Genomic DNA, 19,779 nt, shown 5'->3' with positions numbered 1-19,779 from the left:
GAACACTATGTTCTTTTATATGCCCATGTACATTAGTATATACCTGCATGTTCATTCCGCATTTTTGTACTTTGGAGCGGATGCACCATGCGGATCGTGCATCCGCCTCCACAAACCAAGCAGTTGTGGAACCGCGTGATCGGGCGCGCGGTTCCCAAGTTACTCATTAGCTAATTGTTTTGGCATCGGTAATAGTTACATAGTTTTGATATGTTGTGGTTTTATAAAATGTAATCAATTTTTATTATTTATGAATACAATATATCAAGTACACTCTTATGGCCTGTTCACTTCAGCTTAATTTCAGTTCAGTTCAACTCTTAATTTCCTTCTTTCATAGAATATTCATTTCAGCTCAGTTCAGTTCAGCTCCAATCAGTTAAGTTTCGTTTAGTTTAGTTTAGTTCAGCTCAATCCATTAAATATGAACATGCTCTTATATTAATATTGTACTTCTGACCAAAATTCATAAACTTTGCCTATCAAATTAAATTTTATACGAAGTAGAAGCTAACCCACGCCTTTTGGATTATTAAAATTGAATCTAAACCGAATTTGAATTCAATTTAATCCAATCCAATCTAATATAAACTGAAATAATTCGATTATGGAAATTGTATAGTATAACTCCTATAGCTTATTTCACTTACTTGTATAGTTGTATATCTATGACATATTAGTTACTCTCCCTATCAAAAAATAAAACTAACACTGGTTCTTTGAAGCTTTATATTGTGAGATTTGTGACACGACATGCTAAACTAAGGTGTAAGGAGATCTATTCTTTTACATTGTGTTGTGGCTAAGGCTCATTCATTAAACTTCCAAAATTAATTGCTTGGGACGGAGTGATGGACAGTGCAAAAGAATCAATAATTCCTTCATTCATACAAAAACTTGATTTATTACAAAATTATCAGTACATTATACAAGTATTAATCTTACAATCAACTATAATACATACTTCGTATAAATTTGTACTTCATAAATCAAATATTACAAAATTGATGAACACCGAAAGACTGATCATGATCCCTATATGCCCTTAACTATTCGTAACTTAAGCTTCTTAGCTATGGATAATCCCTCCTTAGTTTGGTCTAGACCGCTCATTGCAACAGAGATTGAAGGCATGCCTCTAAATCCTCTAAAGTTATTGTCAGCAACTCATTTGAGTCCATACAATCAACGAGCATTAACCAACAATGGATCAATCAAACCACCATTCATTTCCTGCCTTCCTGGCGTTGCTTTACAGTGGTTTCTCTCTCAATCAATTCTGCAATAGTATCCAAAGTGTAGAGAGAATGTAACCTAAATCCGTATAATAAGCTACTTTCAACTTGGTTTCGAGGGTGGGGGGAGGGGCGGTCGACGGTTTTAAGGGGAGGGGAGGGTTTTTTAGGGTTATTCGTGGGTGGGGGGAAGTGTTTTCGAGGAGGGGAAATCACACCAATAAGATGCCACGTCATGAGTTGTTTTTTTTTTTTTTTGTACAAATAATTTTCTTCAACTAAATTTATAATAAAAGTATTTAAGATTATTATAATACATTTATTTAAAAAAAAAATTATTATAATACAAGAAAACTATAATTTGAAGTAATCACTATTTAACACATAGACCCGAGGCATCGCACGGGCTAAACATTAGTTCTCGCTTAAATTTAATCAAATTCAACCTTTTTTTTTTTTCAGACGGGAATCAAATTCAACCTAATATGCACTATTTCCCCCAATTTGGGCCTGAAATTTATCAAATTCAAGCGACATTGTTGTAATATCAATTTTCAATGCTTTCTGGGAATGCTCAACTTCGATGTTGCTCTTCATTTCCGCTTTTCGGACCAAAATTTCGTCTTCTCTCGCCGTTTTTAACGCCCAGGTTAGTCGATACAGATAATTTTCTCTCTCCAGGTTCCTCTTTTCCCCTTAATTTGTTAAGCAAAATTACAAAAAATGTATTTTAATCGATAAAAGATCTTGTTTATATTTGATTATTTGTTTGCAAGCTTGGATTAATTTAATATGGCATTAAAAAATTGAAGTTTTTCATGTACATATAACCAATTCAATTATTAAATTTGCTTTTTTTTTTTTTTTTTTTTTTTTTTTTTTTTTTTTTTTAAATTCAATTGCACTGTAACGAAGAACCATAATGCAGCATTTGGGAATTGTTGTGAAATTTGTTTGCTAAATTTCTCCACATTGTCGTTAATTTGTGAAAGACCTTGATGTACGTGAATTGTTTGCTGCATTGCTCTAGTCGTGAGCTTAATTAATGTGTGTTTGAATTGAGCTAGTTTTTGTGTAAATTTGTAATTGTGAATTGTAAATAGTAGCGGTCAAATCTACCCTAATTCACATAATTAATCTTATCGTACATTGTACACTGCTTGCTATGATTGTGTTTGTGAGTATGTTTTTGGTTATTTAAGCTGATATAGAATTGCTGGATTTCATTAGTTTGCAATTGTTTGCTTGGTGGAAGTTAAGAGGTGCAAAAGGAACCGAGTACAAGAATAGCAACTGATTGTAGTAAGCTTAGCTGACAATCTCTTCAGATGGTATATTTTTGGTTGTAGAGACTAGAGACAGTGGGCAATGCCTTGAAGTCTAGTATGCTAGGTTACGTTGATGCAGATCTGGCTCTTGAGTCATAGTGATTATTCAGAGACATGGAAGCTGGTATTGATACTGTGGTGACGGGTTGAATTAGGGGTGAAGAAAATGGCATGGTGCTTCTCCCAAAGGTAATCCAAGACAACTTATGACACCAAATATGAAGATGGTGAGGGACAGTTTTTGCCATTGACGTGATGAGTTGAGTCATTAGGCTGGGTCTAGCACTCTATCCATGTAATGTCATGGCGATTTGCAGTCTGATGGTTGTTCAAACAGTCGTAACATTCTGAATAATAATCGCCGCTGTTACACAAGGATAAATTTCATAGTGCTCAAAAAGTCAAAATTGCTGTCTATAGTATATTTAAGATAAATGAACCAGCAACTATTAGTCTATAACCCATTCTATGAAACCTCTCCTCGCTCCCTAAAAACCCCCATATTCGAAGGAAAGATCAAGTTTACTGTATATTATGTTTCCTGACATTCCTCACAATTTTGGCATCTGACTCCCATATTAGGCCGAGGCATCATACTGTTCTTATCTATTATAAAGAATAAGATTCAAGAATTTTAATGCAACTATCCTTCCCATGTATTATCGAATTGTGAAATCTTGGATATCCGAAGGATTGACCATTTTGGCATTCATATTAATTTTATTCATCATATTTTCTCTTTCTGTTTTCTTAATTTTCCTTTTTGTAGATTTTACTGTCATCTCTAGTTTTTGTTGTAAGCTGAATTTTCTGATTGACATTGGTACAGGATCATCAAGGAGGTTGGCTTTCCAAGTACTCTGCCACTGCGGTGGTCGGAATTGCAGTTGCAACTTTTCTTTGGAGGCATGCCTGGATAAGGTACAAGGTTTTCATTACAGCCTTAATTTTGTTGCTTTGACAATAATTATCACTGATACATGTTTGGATTTGCTTAAGACTTTAAAGATAACCCTCCATATAAATTACTTTCATAATTATTTGACTTTTTGCTTCACTTGCCAAACTTTTAAATTCAGAGGAGCTCTAAATTCATTTGTAAGCTTCACTCACATTAAAAATAATTTTTGAGGAACTTGTATGTGGTTTGATTTGAGATTCCTTTATCTCCTGTAAATAAAGAAGAAAAATTTTCCAAGCTAACGCTAGCAAAGTAAAAATTCCAAATGCGTGCAGCACCTAAGTTGAACATGTGAAGCACCTAAGTCAAACATGTGAATTGGCATGAATGATTATGCTGCCTTATGCTCGCATTGGAGTGTATTTTTTTTTTATGCAAATGACTTTATATAATTATATTTCAACGTATTAATATTATGTAATAGACTAGCTTGGCGGGGTAGTATATGTATTTTAGTAATATTAGTTCATTAAGGTTAATAGTCCTTAGTATAAATAGAGAGGGAAGGGAAGGAAATAAGTAGGCAGAAATTTGGTGTAAACCTTTGGAGAGTTATGGCCTAAAGCTATTATTGGAGAGTGGTGAGCTAAACTCACTATCGAAGATTGATAGCCTTAAGCTATTACATTATCCTTTGTAACCCTTCCACCATTATCAAGCAATCTAAAAGCTTTCTTCTTTATTAATTTGCTAGTTAAAATCAGAAACCATTGTTGTTACATTGGCTTTGCTGGGTGACCGAACTCAGTTATTTACATATTACAGTTAATGAAATAATAGTATTAGATCACCTAAGCTTTGGCAAGCCAAGATTTCCTTCAAACCCCATTTACAAGCGCCAACTTCAAATTCCCCTAAACATCGTATTGTATGCAGACAAGATTGAATACATTAGAATCCATATAAACCCATCTTGTCTGCAACATATTAGGATGGACTTTAATGATTAAATTTTCTTAATAAAAGCATATAGACCAGCAACATGCAATTATCACACAATTAACAGTAAAACACACAATTGAAGCAGTATCTCCATTTTATTGATCACAACAGCACCACAGCAGAAAATTACCCCTTCAAACTTTTACCACAATCCTTAAATCACATGCCTAATGGAAATATCTCAAAGATTGGCATTGCAAAATCTTAGGTGATTACTGTAATTATATTTTTTGATATTATATCAATTAGTTGAAATATAATTGTATAAGGTCACTTGCATTAAAAAATGTCATTTGCATAAAAAAAAAAGAAGATAAATTTACTACGTATAAAATTTATTAGGTGTAAATATAGTTGATTTCATATTTATAATATTAATAGTATATATATATAACCTGTGCAATGCACCTAAATTAGAGGGTCCGTATGTACTTGTTCAGAAAAAAATAAATAAACATGAAGCCGCCTGTTGGAGTTTTACTGCTTACATTTTATTGCCACGTAAAACATCATGTGTCTAGCAGTCATAAAGAAATTAAACTGTCTGTTTTGTCTTGCTCATTTTTCCAAGTGTAAAACCAGATGAGATCAACCAGCTGCTATACTTATCTAAGAAGCTACACTTCTCACCTATGTTACTTGGACTCGGATAAAGTGTCCAATTAGACACGGGTGTCCAAGTATCAGACTCGCCCATTTTCTTGAAAAAACTGTGTTTTTAGTTAAAAATGAAGTGTCCAAGTGTCGGTGTCGGTGTCCGACACGAGTCGTGTCGACACGGACACGTGAGGTAAATGAAAGAGTCCGAGTAACATAGCTTCTCACTAATCAACTCCAACCTCAGAAGCAATCCAAAATCTTGCTAAGAAGACCCATTAAACACTTAGTAGAGCTGTTCCCCAATAATCTTGCTATGAAGCTTTGGAAAGTTGATATCATTTACTGACAAACAAATTATTTAACGATAGAAAATGCTTCTCCTTGTGCTATTCACATTGAAACTAATTTTGACCGTCTTCACAATACCGCGTGTCTGCTAAATCACATATGAGTAAGCTCTGGCATGTTGTCATTTGAAAGGTTGAAGCTATCCTTGCATTTGTGCCTTGGTAAATTATAGTAGGCTACTTGAAGGTAGATTTGAAGGGGTGTTCCTAAGACAAATTCTCCAGAAAAGGGGAATATGACTTTATTATAAAAACATATTTTTTCAAAAAAAATAGTGGACGTTATCTTATTTCGGGATCATTTGGATGTAATATTAATTGACTTTGTTAGCACTTCATTTTATTTTGATTCTGGTTTCCAAATGTTGTTTCATGATCTCACAGATGGACAAAACATCGCAGGATCCAAGATTTGCATGAGATCAGTACCTCTGAGGGTGCAAGGCCAACTAGTGAAAATTCTGAGCTGCACTGTTGCTGTGGGCTTCCAGCCAAATTGAGGATGTCAAAAACTTTGAGGAATCCCTATAGATTATTCTATAACTGCCCCAAGAATGTGTTTCATCATGTATGTGCTCTATATCTCAACCCTAAGTGTTCAATTCTTTTGAAGAAATTTATTTATCAATTCATAATCGTAGCTTTCTTTTTGACTTTATTGCAGCAATGTGAATATTTTCATTGGTCTGATGAGTTATCAGCTAGTATAGAAAGAAGTAGAACAGAACTTAGTTTTCTTCGGAATGAGTGTATTCGGCTGCATAAGAGAATAGCATATGTTCAGTCTCGGCGAGAAAATGAAAGAGCTTTGTGGGAGGTAGAAAGGTCAGAGCTAAGATCAGAGGTAGCTTCAGTTCAAGCAGAGCTAGATGATATAAATAGTAGAGTTCAACCCTTGTATGAGTTAGATAATATGCCTCCTGTAGATGAATCATATGCCATGAAGGCGGAGAATGATGGAGCAATAGATATAGAAATTATATAGAAAATGAGGAGAGCTCAACATACTTGCTCATCTTAGTGTTCTGCTTTGATCATTCAAGTACCTGAAACTGCTTCTGCCATTGACCCTCTGATTTTTGCAGAAAAATGTATTTGTAGTCTGAGTCTTTTTGCAGAGGGAAGCGTTTTAGGGTTTATGCAGTTTCATGTAGATAGCGCTAATTTGGTTCGCTTGTAAAAAATCTTCACAATACACATTACGTAGAATGATAGTAATTTAATCTACTAATCTACATGGGCAGTCAATCTGCCATGTTTGTGTGTTGCTTTATCACATACAAGTTAATTGAATCAGATGTTCGTTACTTGATGTTAAATATGTGTGTTAGAGTTACTAACCTAGTCACCTTGCACGACTTTATAAAATTTGTTATTGCTTTTTAGCTCGGTAAGAAGATCTAACAATTTGTTTAAGAATAGTAAAACCTTCCTACAAAAAACTTATATCAAGACTCATCAGTGTTATATATATAGGGTTCCGTAGTCAGTGTTATAGGGGTTACTTGTTAGGGGTTACTTAATTGGTGTTATAGGGGTTACTTTGTTCTTTTATAAGTAGCCACACGGTGCGGTCAACCACACATGAGACGGACTGCTTCGTACACAAACTTTCATATGTGGCTAGCCTACCAGCCACATTTTTTTTTGAAAGAATATATTCGGGGTTACTTGGTCCGGGGTTACTTAGTCAGTTAGGGATTACTCACTCGATCAAAGGTTACTCGATCAGTCAGGGATTACTTGGTCAGGGGTTACTCGGTCGGTCAAGGGTTAGTTGGTCGGTCATGGGTTACTTAGTCAAGGGTTACGTAGTCAGGGGTTACTCGATCAGTTAGAGAATACCTGGTCAGGGGTTACTCGTGTCTTAGCTGGCCATACGGTGTGGCCAGCCAAACACAAAAGTTGTACTTCGTAACACTTATTTTTTTTTGTTCTTATCTGAACTTATCTTTTTAATCTGATCTGAAATAAGTAAAAATAAGGTGAAACTGGTGATCTAAACAAGACCATAGTATATGACTATAGATCTTGAATGAATTGATTGTATTTGATATTGCACTTCTAGAATCAAGCAATGACAAAAGGATGAGGAGAATTGTTGTCCACATGCTACAAAATCAAACAATTGAAGAAGCTCACATGCGTGAGATCTGCATGTAAAGATACGTCAAAGTTCGTTTTGGCCAAGTTATATTAGAGAATTCTTTGTAGGTCAGTGAATGTTAAGTAGTTAGTGGTTGCGTAATTGAAGAAAACAGCTCATGTTAGTAATATTAATCAACCATGTTTGATATAATATCAAATCTCACTCGTATTCATACAGCTTGCTCAAGCATACATATGATCTAATCGATTTCAGTCATTTCAGGGATATTTCCACTAATACTCTTACGGATGAACAACTATTAGTACGTATCCATATAAGGTTATGTGACGCATATATAACATATGTTTGATGCGGGTATGTATAACATGCATAAACGCGTAATAATGTAGCTTTAGTGATTTGGTTTCGCAGAAATTACTCAAACTTTGGACAATTAAACATGGTTGACATAAGAACACAACGTCACATTCTAACATTAGTATTATCGATCAATTGGAGGTCCAGCTAATACATTGTTGTGCCGGTGGTCAGCTTCTTTAATTTCATAGTACTTGTAAGTTGTAACTTCATTCTAAGTTCTAATAATCTTCAAAGGACCTACTTATTTTTGATTGAATATTGAAGGTGCCCTAATAGATAAGGAACATAATATTATAACGTGAATAGAAATCAGATAAGAAACATAGTATTACAATCAATTAAAGTAAGTAGGGTCTATATATATTTTTTTATGATTATTTTTTCTTTGTAAGTAAAGTTGATCTACTGCTACGCTTGCAAGTAGCATCGTAATTTAATTATATCCAAGTATAAAAGGAGATTGAATTGTTATAAAGGGTAAACGATTTAACATGATATGTTTGTAAAGTTTAAAAATACAAAATGAATATCCAATCATATTTTTAAATTGGTGGTAAGGGGTAATTGATATAGACGGGATATGACTACTATTTAGTATTTACTTGGTAATACGGAGTATTTGTTGTATTTTTTATATGAAAAATATACTGTAATTCACTAATTCATATCAATTCTAGGAGTTTATTTATTTATTTTTTATAATTCAGTCCAAATTGATACCTTTTTCATCTCTCAAAACAAACATTAATTTGACATTCACGTTTTTATTTGTTATGAGTAATATACACTTCACAATTAATAACTTGTATACAAAGTACTCCTACTTCATAGTTTATGATTAATCAAATGACAATTATCTATGCATGTTTGATTTCCTATGGAATAACTTAAAATAATTAGATACTCCTTGATAAAAGATCTCGCAAGTCTTAAGTACTGGAGAAAGAGTCAAATTTAAATTAGAAGACATTATTTTTGCTGAAAAGTGAGGGGAAAGAAACAGACATAAAGCAAAACATTTAGTATCTTCCTTTGTGCCACGTCTCTCTAATCAGTATCTATAAAAGAACAATGCGTCTTATATGCAGCTATATGTTTTAATTATCTCATATTTTTTCAATGTGAAACAATCTACATATGTGTGTAGGTCTAATATTTTGAAAATTTTTACACAGTCTTATTAATCATATCAAGGAAATAAAAGAAAGGACTATACTTTTGTGTATATACTCCATGTCTCCATATGTGATAATGATAATGTTGGAAGCTTAAGAAATTATTGTTCACAAAGACACTTTTAATATTGCAAGGAGGATACATTACAAAGTGTCCTAATCCTTGCAAATTGGAGGATAATCATTTGCTTAAAAAGGATCAATTTTCTAGGTAAAGAATAATATTTATGGAAAGCAATCAATCTATATGCAACAATAATTTACAACTAAGGAAGATATGATACAAAGATAACTAGATAAGATAGGACACTTAGCCAAATTACAACTAAGCAAACATTATCTTACTGTCCTTAATCAAAGAAATCTCTATCCTTAAATGTATATATTTCTTGTCTCTCTTTCAATCAAAAGCATTTTTCCTTCTTTCGCTTTATTAAGAATTGTATCGGATGTGTAGATAAAAATAAAATGAGATAAATCCCATATGATAAATCAAAGAGTAAACATGAGACAATCGTTAAGAGAAGGCATAGAGTAAAAATATGAGGCTATCGTTAAGAGACGGGATGAGGTAAAAAACAGAGAGTACAGTCAATCTCTCATCACAAGCACCAACCAATACAGCAATAAGCAACAGCCAGAGGGCCATAGTCCCATGCACTGTCGGTTTCTGAACAATAATAAATACCCCTTATTTTTCTCAAAACCCAATTAAATTACGCCAAAAATGCCATAAAATCAACAAGACCCACCCACTTTTTCATACCTACACATGGACCCTTTTCATTTTCACTCTTTTCTTCTCTTTTCCCTTTGTTTTTCTCTTCTTTTTTTGGGTTCTTTTGCTACATTTCTTCAACATGAAAAGCCTAAAGATAGTAAATTTTGGAAACCAACTAGAAGATTATTGTTGGAAAATGAAGAAATTAGGCCTCTTAAGATTATGTTTAAAGATGGTGCTAGGAATTGGACTGATGCTCTTCCTATTGGTAATGGTCGTCTTGGAGCTATGATTCATGGTGGGATTATTTCTGAGGTTATTAATCTCAATGGTATGTTATGTTTTACTTCACTCTTATTTTCTTGTACTTGCATTTGGGTTTGATAAAGTTGTGCTTTTGTTTCTAAATAATACGCCACATTTGATTTGAAGTCGGGTTGGTTTAACCGGTTGTAACACATAGATTGTAGATTCTTAACTATTTTGACTTATTGGGTAAATTCCGTAAATTAGAAAGTGACTTATTATTTTGGAACGTGCATAAATAGAAATGTGGTATATTGAGTATTAATTTGTGCAATGGGGGTTTAATAAGTGTGTTTAAGTGGTAAGATCTAGCATTGTGACTTAAAAAAAATGTGTGTATTTTTGTCTACAAGATTGGAGTTTCATCTTCTTCATTTTGGAACTACTATCAGGTGATTCTATGTTGAAGGAATATGAAGTATTATTATGTTATAAAATTAATTATAAATTAATTACATTATTAAAATCCATTAGTGGGTGGTGTCATAGATACGGCATAGATATAATTAATTATTGTACTAGTAGATACTTTATGTCACAAAACAAGCCAAAAAATAATTGCAACTATCTCTGAATGTAGCTGCATTTTGTCTCTGAATATGTACCTGACCAAGATTTATCAATCCAATGGCCCAATTCCTTGATTTGCTCAAGGATGAATAATTGAATTTGTTGTTTTTGTGTATTATTATATGCTTGATATTTCTATCTCTGTTTCTTAATGTTCGTCCCACATTTTTTAAGAGTTGTATTGAGTTGGGAGGTAGTTTTATCTTTTTGCATTGAGGTAGAAATAAAAGTAACACCGGATCATGTTGACTAAAGTAAAAAAAGATTCGAGGCAATCTTTAAGAGACGGAGAATATATTATTAGGTAAATGATTTCAGGATAAACTTGCTTCCTAAGGGGAAAACTAGAATCATTTACCCATCTCCAAGTTTGATTCTTTGTCTATGTTATGCATCCCAAATTCCCAAGTTTTTGCTATGCTGGATTGAGTACTAACAATGGTTACACATAGTAATTCCTTTGTCATTTGTGTTGTATATATGCCCTCCAGATCTTATGTTGTTAGACATCAGTATGAAATAGGCAGGGTAACAAATGACTTTAAATAGGCTCTCGCCTTAGTTGGGGTCGAATATACACAGACTTACCCTTAACTCCTTTGGATAACATATCGGCTTAATTTGAATTGTACAAATTTGATGTCATATTTGGGGGGGTGGGACTTCAGGTTTTTTGAGTATGAATGAAGAGTCTTAGTAACAACATTAATTTGGTTCTGATGTTGAAATTTGAAACTGAACAAAATCAATACCTGTTTATGATTTGTAGAGGACACACTTTGGACCGGCATTCCCAGGGACTATACAAATTCAAGTGCTCCAGAGGCACTGGCAACTGTGAGAAAGCTCGTCGACAAAGGAAACTATTCTGAAGCTACTGCTGTGGCAGACAAGGAGCTTTCCGGAGAACCATCTGATGTATGTTCCTCCAGTCCTTTCTTTAGCTATTCCTTGTGAACAATGAAACTTAAGCTTGTTAGTGTAACATAAGGCTATACTCATCTTATGTATGTTCAATATTTGGCTAATGCTCATCTTAAAAGTATGATTGTGAGTTACCCTAAGGAATACCCTCCTTTAGAGCTGTTACTCTTGGACAGCCTTATTTTTTCCGTGCCTGCCTCCAGAAACAGCTCTGATTACGCAGGATTACTTTTAAAACTAATAATTTTAAGCATCCCTCATCCCCTAGATTTGGCTAGTATTTGAACATGAACTATAAAACTTTAATTTATGTAAGTTGATACATCTTATTAACATGAAATGATTGTTGCAATATCGTATTACAAATTCTAATCGAACAATATGCTTATTATATGTATAGGTTTACCAACTTTTGGGTGATCTCAAACTAGACTTCCATGAACACAATTCTACTCATAATTACCAAAGAGAGCTAGATCTGAATACTGCAACTGTTACTGTGAATTACTCACTTGGTGATGTGAAGTTCACGAGGGAACACTTTGCATCAAATCCCGATCAAGTAATTGTGACCAAGATCTCATCCAGTAAAAAGGGCTCCCTCTCCTTTACAGTATCTTTGGATAGCAAACAGCATCATCATTCCTACACTGACGACAAAAACCAGATTATCATGGAAGGAAGTTGCCGTGGTAAAAGGATACCCCCAAAAATATATGAAGTTGACGACTCTCCAAAGGGAATCCAGTTCTGCATGGTTCTCAATCTACAAATTGGTGGTGATAGTGGGGTTATACACAATATAGAGGATCAGAAATTCAGAGTTGAAAATGCAGATTTTGCAATAGTTCGTCTGGTGGCATCATCTTCATTTGATGGACCATTAACTAAGCCTTCAGATTCCCTGAAAAATCCAACTTCAGAAGCTCTAAAAAGGATGAACTCAATAAGCAATCTCTCATACTCTGCTCTATATACCCGTCATTTAGATGACTATCAGAAACTCTTTCATCGTGTCTCACTTCAGCTGTCAAAAAGCAACAAGACTGCTAATAATGAAAATGAAGCGGTTCCTACTGCAGAGAGGATAAGGTCATTTAAGACTGATGAAGATCCATCTTTAGTTGAGCTATTGTTTCAGTATGGTCGATACTTGTTGATTTCTAGCTCTCGGCCAGGAACTCAGCCTGCAAATCTGCAAGGAATATGGAATAAGGATATTGAGCCACCATGGGATGGTGCTCCTCATACAAATATTAATCTTCAGATGAACTACTGGCCTTCTCTTCCTTGCAACCTTCATGAGTTGCAGGAGCCATTGATTGATTTTATGTCTTTCCTTGCAGCCAATGGAAAAAAGACCGCCAGCATAAACTACGAAGCTAGTGGGTGGGTTTTGCATCAAGTGACTAATATTTGGGCAAAGACATCACCTGATAGAGGGCAAGCAGTTTGGGCATTGTGGCCAATGGGTGGGGCTTGGCTTTCGACTCACTTGTGGGAACAATATACTTATACCATGGACAAAAACTTCCTAAAAACTAAAGCTTACCCTTTACTTGAAGGAGCAGCATCTTTTTTGTTAGACTGGTGGATCGAAGGAAAAGATGGATATTTGCAAAGTAACCCTTCAACATCTCCCGAGCATATGTTTACTGCTCCGAATGGTAAGCAAGCAAGTGTGAGCTATTCATCAACCATGGATGTTGCAATAACTAAAGAAGTTTTTGCTATAATTGTTTCTGCTGCTGAGGAACTGGGGAGATCTGGAGATGATCTTATCAAGAAAGTTCTAAAGGCTCAGGCAAGACTGCCACCTTACAGAATAGCCCGGGATGGTACACTCATGGAATGGGCACAAGATTTTGTGGATCCTGACCCGCATCATAGACATGTATCACACTTATTTGGAATATACCCAGGTCATACAATAACACCTGAGGAGAATCCAGATCTTTGTAAAGCTGCAAATTATAGTCTTTACAAACGAACAGAAGATGGCCCTGGGTGGTCTACTGTGTGGAAAGCTACACTGTGGGCAAATCTGCGTAACAGTGAGCATGCATATCGGATGGTCAAGCATTTGTTCAACTTGGTAGACCCTGATCGAGAAGCAGACTTTGAAGGTGGGCTTTACAGCAACTTATTCTCAGCACACCCTCCGTTTCAGATAGATGCAAATTTTGGTTTTTCTGCTGCTGTATCAGAAATGCTAGTTCAGAGCACTCTAAAAGATCTCTACTTGTTGCCTGCTCTTCCAAGGGATAAATGGCCAACTGGTTGTGTTAAAGGACTGAAGGCTCGAGGTGGTTTGACAATCAACATCTGTTGGAACGAAGGAGAGTTATATGAAGTCGGGCTTTGGTCAGATGACACCACTTCTGTCAAGAGATTGCACTATAGAGGTACTACTGTTACAACACAGATTTCTTCCGGTAAAGTCTACAGTTTTGACAGGCGATTAAAGTGCCTAAGCATACTTTCTCGTAAGTAGTAAGTAGATTTCTTCCATAATACTTAACGCATATAGATGCAGGGAAGAAGCTCTATTAAGGCCAAGGGAATTATTCATTTTGCTACTATTTTTTATTAATTCTTTCAAGGAACATAGTTCCTCATTACTGAGATGTTGATGTAGAAATTTTGTATCATCAACTTCTGTCTTGAAAGCAATGATAAATTATTGATCTGGAGCATTAACAACGAATCGTAATTCATTCATGTTTACAAACAATATTAACTTGGATGGACTGAAGCAGAATTCCCCTGTTTACAAATTCGGCCATATCTTTAGCTTATCTTTCTTTGCCACTAAGAAAGATGAGCAGATCATTAGTAAATTGTGTTAACTAAGGTCAGATTTTACTTGAAGCAATTGAAGGAGCAAGGGTGAGTTGTTTTTTCTAATAGAGGTGAAAGGTGAGTGAAGAAAATTAGTGGTATAATTAAGTGGATGGGTCCTTTTATCACATATAACAATCAATTATTGAACAATTTTCATAACTAAATATATATCTTTGAAGGTAATCTAAAAATGATGGATATGCATTAATTAGATAATAATCAAGCCAAATGACATGTAATTACAAGGAGTGTAGACCCATAATGTTAGTTGAACAACTAAAAATAATTACTCAGAGTTTATGAAGCAATTACATTGATTATGACCACTTTTGACATTATATTACATGACAATGATCACTTTACATTCTGCAAGGATAAATAGACATCTTAAGGACCAGAAATCTCACAAATTAAATTGACAAATTAGTATGACAACATAACCGTTTAAGAGGACAACTCACAATAATTATTAATAAGAGGATGACAACTGAGGCAGGTTAGATATCATCCAAAATCTATCTAGTTTATTAACATGAGACAACTATGAAAGTTTTTTTTTAATAAATGTAATATTTTCGGAACAAAACAATTTTGACATAAAAAATTACATTCTTATTGGTATTCTAATGTTATTCGCTCTTTCTTTACATGTTACATAATCACATGGATCAAGTGGTGCATCCCTACTATGGCTATATTTCACCATATCCAGTATGACCAATCTGTATGGTGCATTCTCAAAGCCCAATCTAAGACAATTGGTTAAATTAGAATAACTTTCTTACTAGGTGATCCAAACACTTGTTATAGTTGTTGATAACGTACACGTAAGTAGCAAAGCATAATCTATGTTTATTATATTTTTCAAAAAAAAAAAAGAAAATGGCTTGAATGTATTCATTTTTATAGTTATTATTACACCCAATGTGTAACAAAGATATTATGGGACCATTAGAAAGAAGGAAATGCAAGTTGCATTGCAATCAAACTAAACCAAAAATCCTCTCAAGTTCATTTTCCAAAACGTGGAAGGAAATCTATCCAGCTAGATGCGTCCCTTTCACGAAAGATATTATCTTAACCACTTCCTTGAGGCATCATCACTAGTTACTATATCACACACTTAATATGGCCCATGCAAATTGGTGATGTATGCATAGCTTATTTTCAAAAACTTTAAGTGCGGTAAAATTTAATACGTAATAATCCTTATGCATACGAAGTGTAAAGTTAATATGAAGTGTAAAGTTAATACGAAATATAAAATAAGTAGGCGCTAAAAAGTAAAATGATTAACTGAATAAGAATAAATTTAAGTTTAAATTTAACTTTACGTATATCCAATCATCCATACGAGGGTGACTGCGCAACTAAAACGAGTTGTGCCCTTTTCTTAGCTCAAGGAACAAAATTTGTCATATAACACTGAGATTTTGGGAACAAGAAGAGATAGGTTTTGTGCAAAGCTTCAAATAGTTTCACATAATTACACATGTAATATATTTACAGATGAAAGATCATGAGACCAATATTTGCATGATTTAGGCCCTGTTCTCTTCACCTGAATTTTGCTGAACTGAAATTATTTTTACTGAACTGAAATTAGTTTTGCTGAACTTAAATTATTTTTACTGAACTTAAATTAATTTTACTGAACTTAAATTATTTTTGCTGAACTGAAATTATTTTTACTGATTTTCTATTATAATTTTCTTTAAGAAAACTGAATTTTACTGAACTGAACTGAACTTATTTTTACTGAACTGAAATTATTTTTACTGAACTGAAATTAATTTTATTGAATTGAACTTATTTTTACTAAACTGAAATTATTTTTACTTAATATTATTTTTTTAAGGTGAATAAAACAGGGCATTACATCAAAGTTATCTTACAATTCAAAAATAACCGAAAAACAATATAAAAAAATTCCAGTAAAAAGTTCTCATATATATTCTGGTGTACAATTTATGCCATTCAAAAACTCCAAAAACCAAACATTATTCATGAAGCAAAGGACCACATCACTAGATTATCTCCATAATTAATAGATATAAACATACAAAAAAACAAACCCAATTATGTAATGCCAAAGGGGCAATAATTTTATATATTATATTAGACTTACCTTAGAATTTACATTAATGATTATTATAGCATGGATCCTCTCCAACTATCTCTTCTTCTTCCTCTATGTCTTTTCTTATCTTTCTCTCTTTTGATTTTGGGTCATTTCGGGGCAATGGAGGAACACGACGATTGGGTAGTGGCGAGGAAGCCATGGGAGAAAGAATTATGGAAACCGTCAACAAGTTTGGTAATGGGAGATGAAGAAAGTAGGCCTCTTAAAATTATCTTCAAAAGGCCAGCTAGAAACTGGACTGATGCTCTTCCTATTGGTAATGGACGTTTTGGTGCTATGGTACATGGTGGTGTTTCATCTGAGATTATTAATTTAAATGGTATGTCATAATTTGATCTTAATAGCATCTTCATTCTTTAAGAATTAGTAGTAAAATAACAGCATATTCACAACTTTAACATTTACATATGTACTTGAACATATTTTATGTCATCATTAGTAATGTTGGTCTTGTAAGATGTTCAAAACATGCATACATCAACAAAAGTATATTTCAATGTGATAGAAGTTTAAACATGGCTAAACAAACCTTGATGCATTGCACAGATGACACACTTTGGACCGGCATCCCGGGAAACTACACAGATCCAAATGCTCCAAAGGCGTTAGCAAATGTGAGAAAGCTCGTCGATGCAGGAAAATATTCAGAAGCTACTGCTATTGCAGACAAGGAGCTCTCAGGAGAGTCATCTAATGTAAGTTCCTCTTGCAGAGCTATTGCAGCAAAATGTACAGGGAAAACGTGTTAACTCACTTTTAGAAAGAAGGATTATAACTTGATACGCTGAAATTATAATCTAATGTAATTTTTGTTACATGTGAAGGCTTACCAGCTTTTGGGTGATCTTATACTGGAATTTGAGGACCACAATTCTACACACATTGAACACATGTACCATAGGGAGCTAGACCTGGATACTGCAACTGTTACAGTGAGATATTCTGTTGGCGATGTAGAGTTCAAGAGGGAACACTTCGCTTCAAATCCTGATCATGTGATAGTGACCAAGATATCGTCGAGTAAACAAGGTTCACTCTCCTTCATAGCATCATTGGATAGCAAATTGGATCATCATTCTTACACTAATGACAAAAACCAGATCATTATGGAAGGAAGTTGCTCCGGCTACCCAAAGGGAATCCAGTTTTCTTTGGTTCTGAATTTGCAAATAAGTGGTGCAAGTGGTGTGATACATAATCTAGAAGGCCAGAAAATAAGAGTAGAAAAAGCAGATTCTGCAGTCATACTTTTGGTGGCAGCATCTTCTTTTGATGGGCCATTCATTAAACCTTCAGATGCAAAGAAAAACCCGACTGCAGAAGCTCTCAGTAGAATGAAGTCGGTATATAACATCCCATACTCCACTCTTTATGCCCGTCATCTGGATGACTATCAGAAACTGTTTCACCGTGTTTCACTTCAGCTATCAAAAAGCAGCAAGGCTGATGAAAAAATTTCTACAGCAGAGAGAGTGCAATCGTTTCAGACTGATGAAGATCCTTCTTTGGTGGAACTGTTATTTCAGTATGGTCGATATTTGTTAATTTCTAGTTCGAGACCAGGAACTCAGCCTGCAAATCTGCAAGGGATATGGAGTAAGGATGTCTATCCACCTTGGAGCGGTGCTCCTCATCTGAATATCAATCTACAGATGAACTACTGGCTTTCACTTTCTTGTAACCTTCATGAGTTACAAGAACCAGTGTTTGATTACTTGTCTGCCCTTGCAATTAATGGGAAGAAAACCGCTAGTGTAAACTACAAAGCTAGTGGTTGGGTTGCACACCAAGTGTCTGATATATGGGCAAAAACATCGCCTGATAGCGGGGAAGCAGTCTGGGCCTTATGGCCGATGGGTGGGGCTTGGCTTTCGACCCACTTATGGGAACATTATACCTATACAATGGATAAGAACTTTCTAAAAAACAAGGCATACCCATTACTTGAAGGTGTAGCTTCATTTTTGTTGGATTGGTGGATAGAAGGAAAAGATGGGTACTTGGAAACTAATCCTTCAACTTCCCCTGAACATACATTTACAGCATCAGATGGTAAGACTGCAAGTGTGAGCTATTCGTCAACCATGGATGTGGCTATAACTAAAGAAGTCTTTTCCATAATTGTTTCTGCTGCTGAAGCATTGGGAAGAACTGGAGATAATCTTGTCAGAAATGTTATAAAGGCTCAGGCAAAACTACCACCTTATAGAATCGCTAAGGATGGCTCTCTAATGGAATGGGCTCAAGATTTCGAGGACCCTGATCCACATCATAGACATGTATCACACTTGTTTGGTATATTTCCGGGGCATTCGATAACTCCAGAGGAAAATCCTGCTCTTTGCAAAGCTGCAAATTACAGTCTTTATAAACGAGGAGAAGAGGGTCCTGGGTGGTCTACGGTGTGGAAAGCTGCACTGTGGGCACATCTGCGTAGCAGTGAGCATGCTTACCGGATGGTCAAGCATTTGTTTGACTTGGTGGATCCTGACCGTGAGGGCAGCTACGAAGGAGGTCTTTATAGTAATTTGTTCGGGGCACACCCGCCTTTTCAAATTGATACAAATTTCGGATTTTCTGCTGCTATAGCAGAAATGCTTGTTCAGAGCACTGTAAAAGATCTTTACTTATTGCCCACACTTCCAAGAGACAAATGGACGAACGGTTGTGTCAAAGGATTGCGGGCTCGGGGCGGTGTGACAGTCAATATATGCTGGACTGATGGAGATCTGCATGAAGTTGGTCTTTGGTCAAATGGGTCTAATTCTGTGAAGAGACTAAATTATAGAGGTACTACAGTCATGGCAAACATCTTACCTGGTACAGTATACACATTTGATAGGAAATTGAGGTGTGTGAACACACAATCTCTCCTATAATTCTTTCAACCCTGATCAGGGTCTTCGTTATTCTATTGCTTGCTGAAAGCTGAATCTTCAGAGTGCCACTTCTCGATGTTCATGAGATATACATATATATATATGATTTTTTTTACCTCTATCCTCAAAGAACTATTGATTCCAAATTACTAAAAGCAATAAGCACAAAATATTTTCCTCTTTCATTCTCTCCAAATTGAAGTATGAAACTATGGAACATCAGAAAAGGAAGATTGATACGGCAATTGATAAGAATATCTATGAATTATCAAGAAAAAGGAGATTATCATCTCCTATACTGGAGTTCAAATCTCCAAATATACTAAAAGGAGTC

At 34.9% G+C, this 19,779-nt stretch overlaps 4 protein-coding genes across 7 annotated transcripts in view; 3 read left to right on the top strand and 1 right to left on the bottom strand.

The window, feature by feature from the left end:
* LOC145558919 (LYR motif-containing protein At3g19508-like) overlaps positions 1 to 19,779 on the bottom strand; it is an 88,270-nt gene that overhangs the window by 32,888 nt on the left and 35,603 nt on the right. The gene's annotated exons all lie outside the window — the stretch shown is intronic.
* LOC145560297 (uncharacterized) lies at positions 1,444 to 6,674 on the top strand. 4 transcript variants are annotated; one of them, XM_081621555.1, is made up of 4 exons: positions 1,444 to 1,884; positions 3,393 to 3,484; positions 5,816 to 5,981; positions 6,078 to 6,673. In XM_081621555.1, exons 1-4 carry the CDS (start codon positions 1,819 to 1,821, stop codon positions 6,396 to 6,398), a joined length of 645 nt encoding a protein of 214 aa, XP_081477681.1. In that variant the 5' UTR covers positions 1,444 to 1,818; the 3' UTR covers positions 6,399 to 6,673. The 4 variants fall into 4 exon arrangements, with proteins under 4 accessions (XP_081477681.1, XP_081477680.1, XP_081477683.1 ...); XM_081621554.1 differs by having other exon boundaries at positions 1,451 to 1,884; positions 5,798 to 5,981; positions 6,078 to 6,672; XM_081621557.1 differs by lacking the exon at positions 1,444 to 1,884 and adding an exon at positions 2,465 to 2,752 and having other exon boundaries at positions 6,078 to 6,674.
* Positions 9,694 to 14,286, top strand: LOC145558917 (alpha-L-fucosidase 2-like). Its single transcript, XM_081620292.1, has 3 exons — positions 9,694 to 10,110; positions 11,425 to 11,573; positions 11,980 to 14,286. The coding sequence occupies exons 1-3, from the start codon at positions 9,831 to 9,833 to the stop codon at positions 14,071 to 14,073; spliced, it is 2,523 nt and encodes an 840-aa protein (XP_081476418.1). The 5' UTR covers positions 9,694 to 9,830; the 3' UTR covers positions 14,074 to 14,286.
* Positions 16,487 to 19,566, top strand: LOC145560296 (alpha-L-fucosidase 2-like). The gene is made up of 3 exons (XM_081621553.1): positions 16,487 to 16,885; positions 17,113 to 17,261; positions 17,391 to 19,566. The coding sequence occupies exons 1-3, from the start codon at positions 16,582 to 16,584 to the stop codon at positions 19,443 to 19,445; spliced, it is 2,508 nt and encodes an 835-aa protein (XP_081477679.1). The 5' UTR covers positions 16,487 to 16,581; the 3' UTR covers positions 19,446 to 19,566.

The sequence above is a fragment of the Chenopodium album genome, chromosome 9 (genome assembly GCF_948465745.1).
Source record: "Chenopodium album chromosome 9, dcCheAlbu1.1, whole genome shotgun sequence".
NCBI classification, from domain to species: Eukaryota; Viridiplantae; Streptophyta; class Magnoliopsida; order Caryophyllales; family Amaranthaceae; genus Chenopodium; species Chenopodium album.
The sequence above is the reverse complement of the archived record's forward strand: the minus strand, read 5'-3'. Positions and strand labels throughout refer to the sequence as shown.

Excerpts from the sequence above, each read along its gene's own strand:
- LOC145560297 (XM_081621554.1), top strand. The coding sequence starts at position 1,819 with ATGTTGCTCTTCATTTCCGCTTTTCGGACCAAAATTTCGTCTTCTCTC. Across the intron at positions 3,485-5,797 it reads TGGAGGCATGCCTGGATAAG|ATGGACAAAACATCGCAGGA; the intron begins GTACAAGGTTTT and ends ATGATCTCACAG. Across the intron at positions 5,982-6,077 it reads CCAAGAATGTGTTTCATCAT|CAATGTGAATATTTTCATTG; the intron begins GTATGTGCTCTA and ends ACTTTATTGCAG.
- LOC145558917 (XM_081620292.1), top strand. The coding sequence starts at position 9,831 with ATGGACCCTTTTCATTTTCACTCTTTTCTTCTCTTTTCCCTTTGTTTT. Across the intron at positions 10,111-11,424 it reads TGAGGTTATTAATCTCAATG|AGGACACACTTTGGACCGGC; the intron begins GTATGTTATGTT and ends TATGATTTGTAG. Across the intron at positions 11,574-11,979 it reads TTTCCGGAGAACCATCTGAT|GTTTACCAACTTTTGGGTGA; the intron begins GTATGTTCCTCC and ends TTATATGTATAG.
- LOC145560296 (XM_081621553.1), top strand. The coding sequence starts at position 16,582 with ATGGATCCTCTCCAACTATCTCTTCTTCTTCCTCTATGTCTTTTCTTA. Across the intron at positions 16,886-17,112 it reads TGAGATTATTAATTTAAATG|ATGACACACTTTGGACCGGC; the intron begins GTATGTCATAAT and ends TGCATTGCACAG. Across the intron at positions 17,262-17,390 it reads TCTCAGGAGAGTCATCTAAT|GCTTACCAGCTTTTGGGTGA; the intron begins GTAAGTTCCTCT and ends TTACATGTGAAG.